Below are 18,937 nucleotides of genomic sequence, written 5' to 3'. Positions count from 1 at the left end.
ATGTTTGTCCACTACCGGGTGGCCTTTCATATGTCATTAAAATAATGCAACAGCTTGTGGCAGCAGAGAAACCTACGTAAAAGGCTGCACGTTTTACTCCTCAATGCATGACAAGGAATCACAAATTAATTAGTGGCTATTGAAACGAGATATAGGTACTTGAATGACTGGAGTTGAAATTCAAAACTGCACACTTTCTGATCACTCTCCAGTGAGACAACAATCGGTCTGCCCCATAAGCTACCTAGAGGTAAAACCTGTAGATTTCCATCAGAAGCGCTAATAGATACAGAGTATTGAGAGGAGGTGAGACAAGTCAAAACTGAATGTTTTTGTTGAATACTAATTCATAGTCTTGTTTGGGCACCATATGGGAAGCTTTTAAGGCTTACATTATATTAGAGAAATTTGAATAGCAGAGCAGACAGACTTGCTGAAGGTTGTAGGACATATCCCACTAGGCTAGAAGATAAAATCGGAAATCCTTGGTAAACCAAATAAAATGTTGGTAGAATTTAGAGAAGAGGCTGACCAGGAAGTGTAATGTTTGGTACACAATGGCAGGCATTATAGAGAGGAAGACCGTGCAGATCAGACACTACTAGCTAGACCGGGGGTCTCCAACCTTTACAATAGTGCGAGCTACTTCTGATCAGTAAAATCTTTCCTGAGCTACTGCTCAAAATCAGGTCAGATTCCGGAAGGGTACACAACTTAAGCACCGCAACTCAAGTACTCGCAGTTGTGCTCCAGTGAACATACAACACTGTCACAGTAGCCGTATCACAAAAGGGTAACTGTGGTGTCTATAAAGCTATGCCTGTCTAAAGAAAGGAAGGAGCGAAAAGAAAGAAAATCAACAAGAATGCGATGAAGGTAGAGAAAAGTTGAAAGAAAAAGGGAAAGGAAGAAAAAGAAGGAAGAAGCTCAGCATTGATATAAATGGATATAAGTCACCGTTCATAGAAATTTTTGGAGGCACAAGAAAGGACTGCCTGTTTTCTCCATTACTATTTGCCGGCTTTCTTGAACTTCTGGTCTTTTGCTCATGTATGTCATGCTGATATAGGTTTGAGGTTTGGTGGCATGCAATACATAAATTCTCTTGATAAAGATGACATATTGGTATACCTTAGGGGCCTTGAACATAATCCACCTCTGTATATCAAGAAATTTGAGGCATTTGATTCCTTGTCTGGCCTACAGATTAACTCTGCTAAATCTAAAATCTTTCTTTTGAACATAATGTTGTTAGACTGGAGACAGAATATCTCTTACAATGGTGTGAGGATTGAGTCAGATAACCTTGAAATAAACATAGATTAAAAAAAATGGGTTTGTCCTAAAAGTTAATCCTGGCCTGGTAATATCTCGGCTATAGGATTAATGGAGCAGTGGATCACCTTACCATTGTCAGTGACTTGTAGATTAGCTCTCATCAATATGGTTGTCCTCCTGAGACTGCTGTATCGTTTTTTCTGTATTCAGTCCTTCTGAGCAGATGTCTCTTTAAAAGAATTTGTACCATATTGATTAGACTAGTGTGGGCTGGTAGGCATCCTCGACGTAGCTGGGCCATACTGACCCATCCATAACACTGAAAGATTCTCAAAACCAAATATGGTACAATACCTTTGAGCTACCCGTCATATTTTGCCCTTTTATTGGTTACTATTGAAGCATACATTGAAGCAGAGTGTGTGTGTGTATCCCTGCCCACGCAACACATTCCTGGTCAAACAGGTGAATAGGCCATCCGGTCAAATGAACACAGTAGCTCAATCAGTGTGGGCATGTATGCAATTGTCAATAAGGGTGGCTCTGGTCTTCTATGTTTAATGGAGGTACCATTAACAAATAATCCTAGACTGCCTGTGACAGTGGAACGTAAGATGGTCACAGTTAATTAGATTAGAGCTGATGAAAGTTGGAGATCTTTGCGTGGTTCGTACTTTTATGAAACTCGTCCTGGTAGAAGATTTGAGAATTGTTACCCGATTAGGTATCTTTCTGTATTTCAGAATGTGACATGACACGTACAGTTAAATTCCTGAGTTCCCAGCACAGCAGAAGAATTGAGGGCCATCTCGCTTGTTATTACATTTGCATAACCTAGGAGGAAAATACCATGCATCTCTGATGCTAAAGCTAACTCAAGAGAGATGAAAGGCAGGCATTGTTGGGAGATTGACACATCATCAGTTGTTCCTTCTAATGAGCCCACACTCTTGCCCAACTTGGAAACCTATTTGAAGGTGTCCTTGAGTTCATGCTATAGTTCGAAACAGACTGCATCAATGTTGTCTTGTGGGTCCTTAAAGATTACCAGTAGAAAGGTCCTAGTCAAGGCTTCATCCTTGCGAGTGCTCACTGCAACTTCTTTGGAGTTTTTTTCTGACATTCTCTAGCTGGTTTCTGTATTTTTGCCTGCTTCATCAGAGGTTACTGGAACATTGTCTTTTTTTCATAGCTCGTGGCTTTTGTTTAGTCTTTTTACATTTTCATTTTGCCCAGCAGTTGATCGCTTCAGAACACTGTACCAGGTAATCATTAGGCACTTTATGATGCAGCCTTTTTAAAAACAAAAATGGATTTTCACGGAGCTGGGATTGACTGTAAGGAAATTTAGGTGTCTCGCACAAAATGTGGGTGCCTTTAGGCAGATAGGATTGCGAAGTGTCACTCTTATGGCTTTGCCTGATCCAGCATCATGTCTGTGAAATGTCAAGGAACAGCGTGGCAGCTATTTTATTGTAGGATAGGCTGCACCAGGAGGGCCCCCTATGCCAGTCTGGAATGTCCTCTCGATAGGAGTGCAGCTGGTTGGGTCTTAGGAATTCTTAGCTGCCCCTTTCTCGCAGTGCTGCAACCTTTAGGGCATTCGAAGTTGAATAGATCCTACTGTTTCCTTTTCCTTTTTAGGTAACTCTCTCGCCCCCTATATTGAGATCCAGGCCTCTTAGCCCCACAACCACTTGCGTATCTTGCAATAGATGTTTGCTCAGAGTGTGAACCACATTGCAGCCCTTCATTGAACTGTCACCAGTACTCCCTTTCCTGCTGGTTTTGGGAAAATCGCTGTTACCTCAACATAGGTCACACGTGGCCTCCTCCCCTGGTCACTCTCCACTAACATCCCCTCCTTTCGTTATAACTCAATACTTCCCATGGAAGCCTGGTTGCATCTTGGATATTGTTCAAGCAGCTTAATGCCTACATCTTGGAACTTTCAAAAGATAGCTTGCAAGTCTCAAGTGAGGATGTGGGCATCTTTGGCTTTCTCTGAACCCCACAACTGCTTCACAACTTCTGGGCCTTGGGGTGTGTGCCCAGCTCCGCAGACTGCATCCCATGAGATCTATACAGGATCAGGCCCATTGGGGCAGACACTGCTAGTCCATTGTAATTTTGCCATATCTGACCCCAGCACACATGATTCTCTGCTTTGGGTGACTACACTGTTGGTCTTAAGGTTCTGCCACTTACAGCAGGGCCACTGTTAGATGGCGGCAGGGATCACGCGGAACACAAAGGGATTGTTCTGCAAAAATGTCTTTTATTACAAACAGTCAGTCACACTGTAAGAAAAGAAAATAAAGAGCAAGTGTCCCAGTGGTGTCTTCAGGGGAATAATTCGGCTTCTCCTTAGCACCGTCTGGGCAACGTCCTCTCCGCTGGGTTAAGTATGTGGCAGGATAAAGGGAAACAAAAACACAGGCACTATCGTTAGTGCGGGATTCTCTGGGGTGAAGACAGGAGAGGGGAGTGAGGGATCAATGCACCGAGAGTACTTGGCGTGTGGGGTTGGGAACAGTCACCGGAGAGGGAAGAAGTAAGAGCACTACGCTGACTCAAACAAAAGATCCCGTAAGTCAGCCTAAACTCTGTTTGTTTCCCGGTCTGACCGGCTGGGGTTGAATTCCCGCCCCGCTCCCAATTCCCCATAGCCGTGCATGAACCTGTTCGAGCCACATCCCTTCTGGGACGTGGCAGGGCGCAGCGTCCTCTCGTCGGCCTCCTGGCGTCTTGAACCGGGGCTCGTCAGGGCTCCACATCTGCTTCGGTCCTCGCGATGATGGTCCTTCGTTCTTTACGTCCTCGGGTTCCTCCTTCTGGATCTTTCCCTCTTCTTCCGGCCGCTGAGTTTTATCCGATTTGCGGAACGAAAGATCTGACCCCCAGGGGGCGGGGTCTGCAGAGTGTGAGCTGGAGTTAAAGGGCCAGCTGCAGGGCTCCTCAAGCCGGTCCTGTGTTCCGATGCGAACATGAGCGTCCAGGAGCTGAAAGGGAGAAAGAGTGCAGCTTTCAGGAGGGTGTATGTGAGAGTCCTTGACCAGTGGAGGCAGCGTCCGACAGCCACCCTGTGCCGTTAAGTCACTGCTTCCTCAGAATGTCTATTTACTGATCCTAGGGACTTCTTGCAAGGCATACTCTCACGCAGTGAATACAGCCTGCCCTATCCACTGGGCAACCAATAATCTCAACTCTTCTGCATTGGCCAGTATGTAGGATCAGTGTTCGCCAGCTTGTCTTTGTGGGTGTTACTGTTTACTCCTCCCTTTTCTACCCCTTCTTCTCTGCAGCCCATGGTGCCACCTCCACTCTGCCCTGGCACCTGCTGCCGGCGTAGCTTTAATTTGGACCATCTCTCCTTTTATTAGCTTTAATCTTTCTGATGTGACCTCTTCTCCTCTCCTCTATGGGCACTTGCCCATATGCTCCGCCTCCAATTTTGGGTCTGCATGAGGCATTCGCAGGCTCTTCCTCAGCCTGGTAACCACCTCTCGCTACTTGCCAACTACATTTGTTCATCCAAGTTCCTGGGCGTTCAAAGATTCTCTCACGTCAATGCCTCATCCAACTCTATCCAGGAGCTCATCGCCATGGTAGCTGACCGAAAGTCATTTACATACCATTTGAAAAATATTGCTTTAAAACTTGAAATCTAGTACAATTTGGAGCTTAGTATGAATTGTTACCATTATTATTTGTCCTCTATTTAGCTTTGAAGAGCACTCACTCAATCGGCTTCTCGTTATGAATCCAAACCAATTTTTTGTTCCCTTTTTAGGTCTCGCAGACCTAGCGCTGGAGCGCGCATGCGCTCCTTGCTCTGCGAGGATTTAATGTCATCAATACGCCTTCCGAAGGGGACTTGGAGCCACGCCCCTTCTTCCCATTGGCTTGCGTCATAGTTCTGGGTAAACGCTGGCTTTCTATTGTAAAGGATGCTTTTTAGTCCCTCCTTGTTGCCGCCCTGTCCACTTTTGGCCTCGCCCACCCGGACTAGATCTTTCACTTGCAGCGTTACGTAGTGGGCTTCATTAGTCATTAGGCACTATGTTTTTTCAGTCAGTTCCGTCCAGCCGTCTGTCTCCTCCGCACTCTGATACCCCCTCATGCCTATTTCTGCAGTTTGCTGTATTCTGGTTTGAATCCGAGCAAAGTCATTCAATACTCTGAAGTCCGTTGTGTGTTTGACTTGCTCCGCACGGAGATAATCCCTGCAAACGTCTTGCTAGTTTGTGTGCACCCATTGTGTCTGTGGTTAGGTTGTGTCTCCTAGACCCTTTTTTTGTTGCTTTTTCTTGTTGGCGAAAAGTCAGAGTAACATGATTTCTAAGGGAGTAAAACAGTTTCGTACATCTTAAATTTCAGGAGCTGCATGGTGGCGCACTGAGTTAATTGTGCATTGCGGACGGAGCCTTGTGTGTCACAAGTGTGAATCCAGCAAGGCGAACCCGGCTCCCAGGCAGCATGAGCACTCTTAAAACTGGCGATGCCAAGACCTCTGGTACACAGTGCTTGTGAATAGCACAACTGCCAATTAATGAATGTTTTCAAAAGCTCATTTTTAGTAAATCACCCCTTGTGGTGGGGCGAGAGCAGTACACGCATGTTCTGTGTTGCTGTGGTGGTCTCCAGTGACGTGATGTGTTATCTTGGGGTATCTCGTGGGCATGCTGTGAATGGCTGCTGCTGCTTCTCTCAGTACATGCCGTCTTGCCCTGTTAATGACTTTCTGTCCCTGCTCGTGTTGTTTTCAGTGTTTACGCACCGGTCCGCCATCTGTGTGCCCTTGTGGTGCTCTCGGCTCTCCTGAACGCTGTTCCGGTTCTCCAGTGCATCTGAAGTAGGCCTTGTGATGGTAGTTCATAGTGTCCGGTCCAGGCTGAGGACTGGTCGGGGTGATTTGTCTGCTGTGAGTGCTGGGGCCGTCGTTGGTCGAAAGTGCAAAGAAAGAGCTTTTAGTTTGGGGGTGATTTAAAATGGTGAATGGACTCTGGGTGTTGTGCAAATCGAAGGCTGTAAACAGAGCTCCCCAGCTGTGCGATAAACGTAGTTTTATTTCTAGCTAATTATTACCACAGCAGAGAAGATAAACTGAAACCGTACGCACGCTAAAGCGCCACATTACCTTGAATACCTGCTTGTCTCACATTCTGAGCAGGAGCCTACGAGGGTCTCTAAGGTGAGAGCGAAGGGTGGGAGGAAAGCTTCTCAGTGTTAGCAATGTTCCGAAATGGAGTTAACTGTACTTATCTTCACCTACCCCACCTTCACCTACCCCACCTTCAAAGCACTGAGTCCAGGGCGATGCCCTGCCACACCTGCCTCGTAGGTGTACAGGCTGACAGCAGCGTCTCCATACCCGAATCTGGAATTTTGCAGGGCTATGTGAATGGGTGTGCGAAATTACAGAAACTCACATGTTCGATTCTTCAAGAAACTTCACAATTTCATGAATTTTTCAAACTTTATCAGCAGTGAGGGTTAAAACAAATGCTGATGTACTTCGCATAAGAGCTGTAGTTTCGAGCAATCCTACATTTCGAGATTCCTTTTTATGACGGGCACATGCTGATGAGCTTTGCGGGGGTCAAGGGGGGGGGGGGGTAAAAGACATTGTCATTTACAACGCCATTTACTACGCCAATAGCTCTAAATTAAGCAAATGCGAGACCTATTGCATTTCCAGTGCTTGTGTTTTTTTTTTTTTACATAGAACGTTTTATTGGAATTTTACAGCTAACGTAGCTTAATGAAAGAATGCAGCAAGGATTGGTCTTCAATACATTACAAGTTTCATCAAGGGTTTTTTCATCGCTTGGGTGTTATTTTTGTCTTATTACATTTTCATTTTGCCCAGCGGTTGATCACTTCAAAACACTGCACGAGGTATGCATTGGGCACTTTACCATTCAGTCTTGTTTCGGAATGGAAGATCACAGAGCTGGACTTGGCTGTATGGAAATGTAGCGCTTTCACACACAATGTGGGCGCATCTAGGCGGATAGAATTGGGACGTGCCACCAGCTTATGGCTCCGCCTGTCTGGTGCCTGCCCCAATTGTTCACTTTTATGTTTATTAAATGTTGCTTTTTCGGGAAAAGCTATGGCAGCTGATGTTTTCTTGTTCTGTCAGCGATACAAGTATTAAATCATAGTATGACTACATGATGTTCACTGAGTTGATAAGATTTTCTAGCTACAGAAATTAGATATTGTTCCATCAAAGTGCGCAATTTTCTTCATCATATTAAGCTATAGAATGTTACTTTATAAGTGGCTTTTATAAACTTCTGCCTTGGGTGTGTGTTCTAAAGCTGAGGAAAACATAATTTCTATTTTCACACGAGTTCAGGGTCACCTTTTGATGAAAAAATAAATTAGTAGTTATTCTTCATGGTGCATTAGCTCCCACAACATTGGTGATCTGGTTGGATCCCGCCAATCTTTTAACACTCTTGGAAATTCTTCTCTAAAGACTTTCTATTTAGGCGAATTCTAGCATAGCTACATAATTATGAATTCAGGAGGCAAAAGGAAGAGTATGAGCTCACTAACTATCCAATGGTATTAGAAGTTTTTCCTACGCAGTTGCCTGAAGCAGGTGAAATAGCTCACACCATTGTGCCAGACATGAGCCTTGTTCATTAATAGTTACATTTTTAGTTTGATAAACCATGTTCTTTTAAACTCCATCAACCTCTCTTTGCTCACCTTACAGCCATTATATAGTAGGTGGACCGTTAGTTCCATACACCACAGGGCAACGTATTTATTGATCTTCAGCACAGTTCCTCTGGCCCCATGGCCCTCATGAATGATGGTTGATTGGTCCCTTATGTACAGTGCAGTGTAATCCACCAATGAATTGGTTTGTTTCCATTGTGGCTAACTTTGCATCAAGATATGAACAACTTGCTCTCTAGCGATTCCTTGTCTGTGGACTTCTCTCTTCTCCCATTTGCAAGAAAAGAGCAGTCAGAGGCATGCCATAAGATACATTTCCCTCTTCATCTGCTTTGAGCATCCCTCTCTACCTTTTAGCAGTGATAATACCTGTGATGGAAGAGCCAGAAATTAAGAACTTTTATGCTGTTGTAGATGCATCTCTCTAAGAGGTAGCTGGCATTTCGTTAAAACAAAAGAAACAAACCTAGCTTTTGCACCAAAACACATCTTCATTTGTAGGGGTTAGTTTTGCTATCATTACTAATTGTGTGTTCAAACACTCTCTACAGTAAAATGCTTACGCTTGGTTTCCTTTCCAACCTTAGAGATGAGGACATAAAGTGCAGAGCTGTGAGGATACTAGTTATGCATTTTTCTAGGTTTTACATAATCGGATTAAATAATTTTTTCCATTCATTTTGTAGGCAAAGTTCCTTCCTAACAGTGGGGACTCCACGCTAGCCATGTGTGCACGGGATGGGCAGGTACGGATTGCCGAACTATCTGCCACCCAGTGCTGCAAAAATACAAAGAGAGTGGCACAGCACAAGGGAGCCTGCCACAAGGTTAGTAATATGTTTGCGTCTATTGTTACAGTCATCAGTATATTTTATTGTTTTTTGAGATTTTGTTCTTGAAGATAGTATATTTACTTATAAGAGTTTATTTTTAACTTTGAAGATTTAATGCTTGTTTTAATAGCACAAGGGAAAACACGCAAAAGCTAACTTTGTGCATGTAAACATTTTTCATTGTTTTATAATGATCATCTTACTTGACTACAAGCTACTGCTCATGTAGGTTATAACACATTATTTGGGAAGGGAAGCCTTTCAAATTGTTATTCTGCTTTAACTATAAAGCATTAAGTGATGTTAGTGAGGGGGTGTTGCAAAAAGTAATACCCATGTCATATATACAAATGAGTGACAATAACTCTTTATATGAATTAAAAACTTCCTAGTTATAGTAAAGGAAAGTTTCTATTTTTATTACGGACTCGGAGGTGAGGATTAGGCATTTCTTTCTTCGTTTATTTCATCCAGCAGTCATTAAAAACGAATAACAAACCAGAAAAAACTAGATCGCCCATGATGCTCTAGGAGATAAACTACAGTCCAACAGCCAGTCAGTGCAGGGTAGCCTCTACTCTTTCCCCCAAGGACACACTATCTTCCTCTTTCTTCGTGCAAACACAACCGGAAAACATCGATCTCATTCTTGCTTGCCTAAATCCGACTCTGGGAAGAGAATAGACAACCCAGGAAGGACCAGTCGGATATTAAAACATGCATTCATCAGGCACAAGAACTCATTATTTCTATGTAGAACACACCCGCTTATCATTACATTATATACAGGAAAACAGGTTACCTACAGTGGCAATGAAGACCAAATAGGGAGGGTAGTTCCCAACTAGGGTGAACTTATCCTCGCCTCCGAGTCCTTAATAGAATTGAAACCTTCCTTTATGATAGCTAGGAAATTTTTAATTCTATGTCAGGACCGGAGGCGAGGATTAAACAAGTTTAAAGCTCACCCACCACTAGTGAATCCAGATTTCTGACCGGCTTATAGTAGAATCTCTTGAAGGTGGAGTCCGATGACCAACCTGCCGCCTTCAGGATATCCTCCAAATGGGCTCCAAGCGTAAAAGCTTTAGAGGCCGTGGCCCCCTGCACTGAGTGAGCCCCAATTCTGGATACGTCAATCCCTGCCTCCTGCATAGCCCAGCAGATCCAATGGGCAATAGTGGGAGAAGCTATGCGGTTTCGTAAGGGCAATAAATAACTGATAAATAGCTTTGTAGGCTTTAACAGGTATCACTACACAGAGTTTTGGAATATCTGGAAAGTGAGGATAAGACACTGTCCTAGAATTAGACTTTGTCCTTCTATAAATGTGAAAAGTAACCCCTTCTGGGGTAAATACTCTACCCGTCAGACTCAGCGCTCTTATGTCGGACACACTCCCGCAAGAAATCAAGCACAACAGGGTAGCCAGTTTGGCCGACAGTTGCTTCAGAGACAGATACTTATTAGCAAGACCAGGAATTAAACAGACGCAAGACTGTATTTATGTCCCATAATTCGGAGTACCGAGGCTCCAGGGGAGGAGAGAGCCTAATACCTCTGAGTAACTTGCACACCAGGGAGTGCTCACCTGCCGGGTGACCGTCCGCCGGCACGTGTCCCGCCGATATCACCGAACAAAAGACATTGATCGTCCTGTAAGATAGCAAATACAAGGAGATGATGGACAGAGCGCCGAAACTTTTCAGACACTCACCCCCTAGCCACAGATCTGGGTTGAATCCATCATCATTCTTTAGCTCACTTCGCCACCTCAGTTTAGACCCAGCTATATGCAAATCAGTCTTGACCCTGTGCCTCCTGGGAACAGCCCAGCCTGCACTGCCAAGCCAGATCTTCCCTGAACTGGAAACGCGCATCCTGGGACCGGTTTCGGGGTAACACTCCTCATCAGCCTGGGGTGATGAGGGGTGAAACCCCGAAGCCGCTCCTAGGATGCTTGTTTCCAGTCCAGGGAGGACCTGGCCTGGCAGTTCAGGCTGGACTGTTCCCATTGGGTGCAGGGTCAATACTGATTTGCATATGGCTGGGTTCAAACTGGAATGGCATAAGGAGAAAAAAAAACGATGGATTTAGGCCCACATCTCTGTACTGGGGTGAATGTATTACATTGTTCTGCATTCTGTCCATCAATTGTTTTTGCATGCGTCCTGTAAGTTAACCATCCAACGCCAAAGACGCCAACAAAATTGAATAAGGGCACAACCCCTGCCCCCATGGGATCCAACTGTCGTTGATTGCACCAACTCCCACCATCTGGACCAGGCTGACCGGTACCTCTTGTTGGTACCCTCTGCCCAAGCCTTTGTGAGTAAGGCGGCAGCTTCCGCTGAAAGTCCCGGCATCTCCCAACGTCGCCTGTAACCCGCCATGCCATAAGGCAGAGAGAGTTCATTAACAGAAGGCGATGGGGATTCCCTGGGGATCCTGAGGAAGCTCTCGAAACAGGGGTAGAGGGATTGGAAAATCCCAGGAAAGTTCCATTAGAACCGGAAACCAGGCTTGCAACCTCCAAATCGGGGTAATAACCACCAGATCCTCTCTGTCCCAGCAACTGGGTCAAGACCCTCGTGATCATGGCAAGTGGAGAGAACGCATACCCCCGTTCTGTACTCCAATCCTGAAGGAACGCATCCACTGCAGATGCCCCAAGATCCGGGCGCCAGCTGCAATACCTCTCCAACTGGGTGTCCAGGCGAGAGGCAAAAAGGTCTATTGAGAAAGGACCTCAACGGGTCTGGAGTCTCCGAAACATCCCCAGATGGAGCTTCCAAAGGCTTGAGTCAGACCAGTGGCGAGAATGCCAATCCGCCACCTGGTTGGACGCTCCTGGAAGGTGTTCTGCTGACAACGCAATCTGGTTGGACAGGCAGTATTCCCAAAGATCCCGAGCGAGATCCGATAAATTCTGAGTGCGAGTTCCACCAAGGTGATTGACATAGCGGACCACTGCTACATTGTCCATTTTAAGAAGGACTCCGCATTGAGCTTTGTCTCTGGTCCAGCATTTCACTGCAAATAATCCTGCTAAATGCTCCAGACAACTGATATGGAGGGACCTTTCCGCGGACCACCATCTTCCTCCTGTGGAAAATTCTCCGCAGCGAGCTCCTCAACATGAGCCGCTGGCATCTGACTTCATGACAATATCTGGTTGGGACATGGAGATCACACGCCCGTTCCAGGCCTCCATATGTGCAATCCACCATTGAATTTCCGTCCTCGTGTCCTCCGGAAGGGGAACAAACTGAGAGTAAGTTAGGCCTTTGCAGAGGTGGGTAATTTTAAGAGGTTGAACGGTAGTGCAGAGGCCCTGGAAAGATGGCCTGGATCGAGGAAGAGAGAAGACCTATGATCCTGGCGAGATGGCGTAGGGATATGGTGGACTTGGAGAGTGTCCGTTTGAGCTCGTGCCTGATCTTGGAAAAGTTTCCGCAAGGGAAGCGTCAGCATGGCGCTGACCGAGTCCACCACAAAGTCCAGGAATTGAATCTGTTGAGCAGGAATTTGGACCGACTTTTGGCCATTGATCAAGAACCTGAGGGATTCCAGTAAATCTACTGTCAGCTACAACTGAGAAGTTAGGCGTTGAGGACACTGATTCATGATCAAAATGCCATCTAAATAGACTATCATCTTTATCACCAGAGAACGAAATTGGAGAAAGCAGCGTTGTGGTGGGAAGATCGGGTATGCGTCGCGCAGATCCAGACCCACATCCACTCCTGTATCAGTAGAAGATCCCTGAGGAGATGAACTCCTTCCATTTTGAAGTGGCGCTATACCACCCTTTTGTTGAAATCACTGAGATTCATGACCCTACGGAATCCCCGTCCCTTTTTTCCACCAAAAATAGGTTTCTGAGAAAACCTTTGGGATGACATGAAGAGTGCAGGATGGCCCCTTTCTCTAACAGGCTAGCTATCTCTTTGTCTATCAGTGTCATGTGATCTTCGGGAAAGTGTAATGGGTTGGGGCGGGATGTTTGAACTGGACAATTGTAAAATTCTATACGGAACCCACTGATCGTCTGCAGCACTCAAGGGTCCGACGTCCAGGATTTCCATGCCTGCGGAAACAACGCCAGTCTGTCCTCTACTGAGACTCCGTCCTGATGCTGTACACTCTTCTTGTTGAGAGATAAGGGAGCCATTACCCCGTCCTCTGCCACCTCTCTTGCGCGGATAGGCTCTCGCTGGGTAGAAATTACCAAACTTGGCTGGATCCTGCCACTGACCTCTGTGGGTTTCTCCACCTCTGTAGGAGACTTGGTGGAAGGAGCGCCCCCTGCCATGACCAGCTCCGATAAAAACACGAGGAGTAAAAATACTTTTGATCAAAGATTGGGCCTTGTCCAGTGAATTTAATGTGTTTACAAATTTGCCCGATTCTTTAACAAAAGGGTGCCCGAAAAGGTTACCCTCTGCCGTGGGTCCTGCCTCTGAAGTAGAAAGGTCACCCAACTTCGGGTCAATTTTAATTAGTAGTGACCTACATCCTTCATAGATATTGCACAATTGGCGTTCCCCTGGAAAACGAATGCCCTTTGCGCCCAGTTAGACAAAACATCAGGTGGGATTAGTTTCCGCGACGCCTTACCGTCCTCAGCCATGTCATGAATTTTTGCTGACGGATCAGTGATGTCTAGAAACTTATCTTGGCAGTTTCGCCAGAAGCGACCAATGCCCTTCTTCGGGTCCTTTACAAGCTTGGCTACAAAAGTGGCCATTACTGCATCCATTTCAGGCATAAGTGCCACCTTCCCCTCCAAGGCTGGTCTGGGGTACTCCGCCTTCAGGCAGCTCCTCACCTCCTTATCTAGGGGTTTACGCAGCTGGTCCACTATATAAGACGCTACCTTAGTGACTAGAGTCCATTCGGCTGGTCTAGGGTGCAGAAGGTTGTCCGGATCCAGCATGTCAGACGCCTGATCCTGGATGTCCTTTGGCGCCTACCCCGGTGCCATCGAAGTGGATCCAGTTTGTCTCCAGGGCTTGCTAGGTTCTGTGTCCCCATCTGATGTCTGGGGGGACTGCACCACATTTGGTGCCCCTGGAGAATCAAGAAGGCCATTAGGGGTAAGCGCGGGCTGGGAGTCCATAAATACCTTCTTGATGCGTACAAAGGCATCCATGTCCACCACGGACGGGACATCCCTCTTGCGTTTGTCTGAGGCGGGAGTAGCCAGCTGCCCCAGAGGAAACTGGGCCAGAGGGCCTGACAGGTCTTCCCTCTGCTTGAGGAGTCGCTGGCACTGGGCCTGCAGCTTCTCAATCTTCCTCTCCTGCGGCGCTACTAAGTAAGACACTGCTTTAAAGCTTGATGTGTCCATCACGTGGCAACAATGATCATGTATGGGGAGGTAAGTTACCTTCTCCTCCTCATAATAGTCTTTGTACTCCTCCATATTAGAGTCTAAGAAATCTCCTGAAAAGGACATGGGGAAATTAGTAACAGGGCTTCCCTGTGTAACAATATTCAAGCCACCAAGGATAATAGAAGGCACAAGGCCTGGGACCACCTCACCTTGTATTTTTTGGGGTAAAGTAAAAACTGCCTAGGCCGGCCCCTGAATTGATCACCCAATAAGCGTTCTACCGGTAAAAACGGGTGTCTCGCTCCAGGCAGGGGCTCTGTGCACCACGGGGATTTCCCAGAATGCGGTAAAATTAGGCAATTAAGCCGATCTTCCCCCCGCAAGCATGACCGCCCGTACGCACCTTCACCAAGCTTTGGATCATGGTGAAATGGGGCAACCGTGGCGCACTGGGGGAGGCGGGGTGGGTCAAGACGCGTAATGCTTGTCAGAACTAGGTTGCGGCTCCCCTTGCGGTCAGAAGACAGCACCACGCCTCAGAGCCAGTGAAGGGATCAGCGGTCACGAAGGGATGACGGGCGTTCCTGCGGCCGCACTGCAAACAAAAAAGTTAATTAACGCGCATACATGAGCACAATAAACCAGCAGTAACAAGAATGTCAAAATAACGCGGTTGAATAAGAGGCACAATACATCAATAATTGAAGAGCTGTAACCACTTATCTTGTTGCTTCTGGAGCAGCGAAGAAAGAGGAAGATACTGTCCTCTGGGGAAGGAACAGAGGCTATCTTGCACAGATTGGCTGTTGGACTGTAGTTTATCTCCTAGAGCATCATGGGAGATGTAGTTTTTTCTTATTTGCTATTAATTGCTGGTGGCTGAAATAAACGAAGAAAGAAATGCCCAATACTCTCCTACGGTCCTGACATAGAATTAGTACTTAATTTCTGGCTTCTGACTTGCCAATTACCAAGTTTTCTTTGTTCCCTGGCAGCTTGCACTAGAACCTGATTCCCCATGCACTTTTCTGTCTGCTGGTGAAGACTCTGTTGTTTTCTCTATTGACCTTCGACAAGATCGTCCTGCTTCGTAAGTTAACTGTTCCTGATAACTTTTCCGAAGGAGAGGGAAATTATTTTAATTAATGTGTCGTAAATAAATTATTACGAGTTTCGGAATTTCTAGATAACAATACAATTATACATGAAGCAAAAGGCTGAGTCCGTGGTATCAGGTTCAAAAGGGCTTTATTCAAATAACTCGAGTTATAGGGAGAATAGTTCCATCACCACAAGGGATCAGGACCTGGGTTCTCAAAAAGGTATTCTCCAACTTTATTCACAGAGTACAGTATATATATGTTTGTAATAATATACGTAAGCAAGAGCGCTTCAGGCGGAGCAAGAGAGAATGAGATAAGAGCATGTGGGCGTGTAAGTAGGCGTGAAGGTGGGCGTCCACTTGATGATAATAGGTAAGTGTCATAGGTGGGTGGATGCCTAGAGGGGGTTGCGTGATCAGCTGGAACTTTACTGGAACTTTGCCTTACTTGTGCTCAACTCGAGCATGACGTGTAACAGACGTGGGGAAGGGTTGCTATGCAACCGGGAGTCTGGAGTCTAGAAGGGAGGCCTTCAGTGTCAGGGTGACCAGCACATCTCGTATTATCTGAAATCTATAGTTTGGAGCAGGGACTAATTTGTGACATAGGTTGCCCATCAGCAAGGGCCAATGTGGCATTTATTTCTTCGTTTACTGCTGAAGTCTTGCACGGGGGCTATGGGCTTTTCACTGACGTGAGCTTTGTAATCACACAAAAAGAGACAGAAAGGCTAGGCTTCTCCTTTGCAGATGTCATGTTTATCCCTCCTTCTCCAGGCAGGAATGTGGTTTCGGTAGGAGTAAGCAGATAACCGTGCTCAATACTGTCTCGGACAGGGCCCCTTTGGCTGAGGCCCAAGTGTGCAAGGCCAAGGATACGCAGCTACAGCTTTCAGAGCGTTCTGAGGCCTGAAACCTCTTTTCGGGTCTGGCTGAGCCACAAAACACGGGTTTTCATGTGGTGCAGAAAAACATGATGCAAAACGTGTAGGCCTCAATACAGATTTGTCGTTTCTCTCATGGGAGACTGGATGATGGCAGGCCACGTTATAGCATGAGCATCATGATAGACAGGCCATGGAGGGAAAATACGTAGGTGACATGTATGTGCACATGAGTGTGGGGGAACACACGGGGACACATAGGCCTCATGATATTTTATTTTCCTCATTCCCTCCTTGTCCCCTAGTGGACCCTTACGTCATATCTATTCTCATTAGGCAGTCAATCTGTTCTTGCAGCATTATTTTTCCATTTTCAATGCTTTGTAAATGGGGATGTGGGACACATGCAGTAGCACACAGGCCGCAAATGGCCGGGCCACACTGCAGACATAGGCAACAACTGAATATCATCAGTAGTATTAGTCCACAGACCGTCAACACTTTCCATCCCCATGCTGATATTATTTCCCAGAGCCAACTGGACCAAGTCCACGTGCCTGGATCTTGGTGTATGCTTTGGGCAATCTTGTGGAGTCTTGTTATTGCTTTGTATACAGACGGTGCGTTATTAGGTATGAAAACGCAGCAGCTGGAACCGATGACCCTACAGGCCCCGCCCCTATCCACTAGGATGACGTCAAGAACAAGACGATTCTGAAGAACGACCATTCTTATAGCAGACTGTTCCTGGGTCAAGTTCCCCAGGGCTGATGCAGTCTCATTAGCAACTGTTTCTAGAATCCTTGTTAGTCTGCGGATAAGTTTACTATTCTGGACGGGACCTACGAAGAAAAAGAATCCTTTGTTGAAATCTGTATATTGTTCCCAAGCTGTTTCAGTCTGGTCAATGCCAGAGGCATCGAGCCCTCGTCTGTGCCTGATAAGTGCTAGTTTAAGATTCTGATGATAGTTCGATGGGGCCAAGAAAACGGGTGGTAGGAGAAACGATATATAGCACGTCCCACCCCAGTCTAAGGGCAGTTGTACATAGGCTGTCTGGCCACAAATAAAGTAGGTGTGTCGTGATGCTCTGAAGTAAGACTTTCCTTTGTCTTTGAACACTAGTATAGTGTTACACTCGCTGTGCCCCAACTGTACAGAGCCTTCTTTTCTGACACACAAGTTCCCTTTTACTGGCAGGACTGTGATTGAGGATGGACCTAAATTGTGTATGGGCTTGACATTCAACACTATAAAGTCAAGGGTCGCATTTCCTTGCAGATACTCTTCATTTTCTAGATCGGTACCTTTCCTTTGGGGAAGACCTTCTTCATCTGGGAAACATGCTTTATTCATGACTTTGTTCGAGTTACCCCATACCCAGTCGCCCCTACACTCCTTATCTTGACATTCTTTGGCATCACCGTTGATGGATGTCATTAAGGCAAACCATGCTCCGCAAGAACCATTATGGGAGAATGGAAAAGGGAAAAGAGGCAACACTCCCTTCACCTTCTGATACGGGGGAAGTCGGCCACAGACCCAGCAGTCTGTAGCATTGCTGGTCTGATGTGAATGGTGCAGCATCTGGATAAAAGTATTGTTGCGTAAGGCAAGTCGATACGATAGCTCATGGGATGGCAGATCACTGAATGTGTGCTTTATGGTATCATTGGTAGAGTGTAAGAGTGAGGCAATAGGAGGAAAAATAGCATGTAGTATTAAGCTGATACATATCATCATGATGCACAGAAGAAATAAAAATATCAGAGTCACTATACATCTACCACGTAATATTTTACAGTATTTGGTTTTCATCTTGCTCTTTTTCTCATCTCCGGTATCCAAGATCTTATGCGAGCCAGAATACATGTTCAACCACTTCACCACCTAGTGGACTTAATTGATCAAACGGGTTCTGACTTGTTAGATCTAAGTTTGGTTTTGTAAGTCTGCTGGGGAGTCTCCTCTAATAAAGGGGGCTCAAAGTCTGAAGTCTTTATGTCTTTTTTAAACGAATCGTTATTCCCAAAGTAGCGTTTGCAATGATGTAGATGAACCCATCCTTTTCGTCCTTCGACTTTAACAGCGGTCCTCGTAGTTAATAGTATTAGTTTAGGCGTCTTCCACCTTGGCTCAAGAGGGCTCGTTCTGTCAAAGTTCCTTATGAGAACAAAGTCCCCAGGAGCGAGGGAATGTTCCTTGACCTGGGTGTTGTCAGGGAAGGCGGCAGCAACCTGCGAACGACAAGAGAGTAGTGCAGACATCAAGGAAGCCAGGTAATCTGTCAGCATGTTACTATCAACATCAGTGATCTTTTTAGGCATTGGAGTGCCCCACATATTCGGTGGTCTACCAAAGACCACTTCATAGGGAGATAAGCCTGTTCTAGAATGGGCTACCATTCGCATGTAAAAGAGGGCAACCGGCAGGGCTACCATCCAATCCACACCTTTGTCTGCGCAAATCTTTGCTAGTTTTATTTTTAAGGTCTGATTGTGTCTTTCTACAAGGCCTGCTGCCTCAGGATGTCGTACACAATGGAACTTCCAGGTATACCCTAACAGAAGGGACACTTGTTTCATGAGTTCAGAAGAGAAAGGCTGACCGTTGTCGGAATATACGACACGCGGTAATCCATAACGTGGGAAAAACTCTCGCACCAGTTGTCTGGCGGTAGTCACAGCAGTATAATCAGGGACGGGATAGGCCTCTGTCCATCTTGATAGGGAACATACTACTACTAGGACATATTTGTAACCTCTGCATCTATCCATTTGGATATAATCCATTTGAAGGACTT

General features: G+C 45.9%; 1 protein-coding gene across 5 annotated transcripts in view; it reads left to right on the top strand.

The window, feature by feature from the left end:
• The window catches only part of DCAF8 (DDB1 and CUL4 associated factor 8), a 222,534-nt gene that overhangs the window by 30,762 nt on the left and 172,835 nt on the right, over positions 1-18,937 (top strand). For all 5 annotated transcript variants that reach the window (XM_085638707.1, XM_085638708.1, XM_085638709.1 and 2 more), the window contains 2 exons: positions 8,664-8,804; positions 15,144-15,238. In XM_085638707.1, coding sequence (XP_085494833.1) covers positions 8,664-8,804; positions 15,144-15,238 — 236 coding nt within the window. The remainder of the gene's footprint in view (positions 1-8,663; positions 8,805-15,143; positions 15,239-18,937) is intronic.

The sequence above is a fragment of the Triturus cristatus genome, chromosome 12 (assembly GCF_964204655.1).
Source record: "Triturus cristatus chromosome 12, aTriCri1.1, whole genome shotgun sequence".
NCBI classification, from domain to species: Eukaryota; Metazoa; Chordata; class Amphibia; order Caudata; family Salamandridae; genus Triturus; species Triturus cristatus.
The sequence above is the reverse complement of the archived record's forward strand: the minus strand, read 5'-3'. Positions and strand labels throughout refer to the sequence as shown.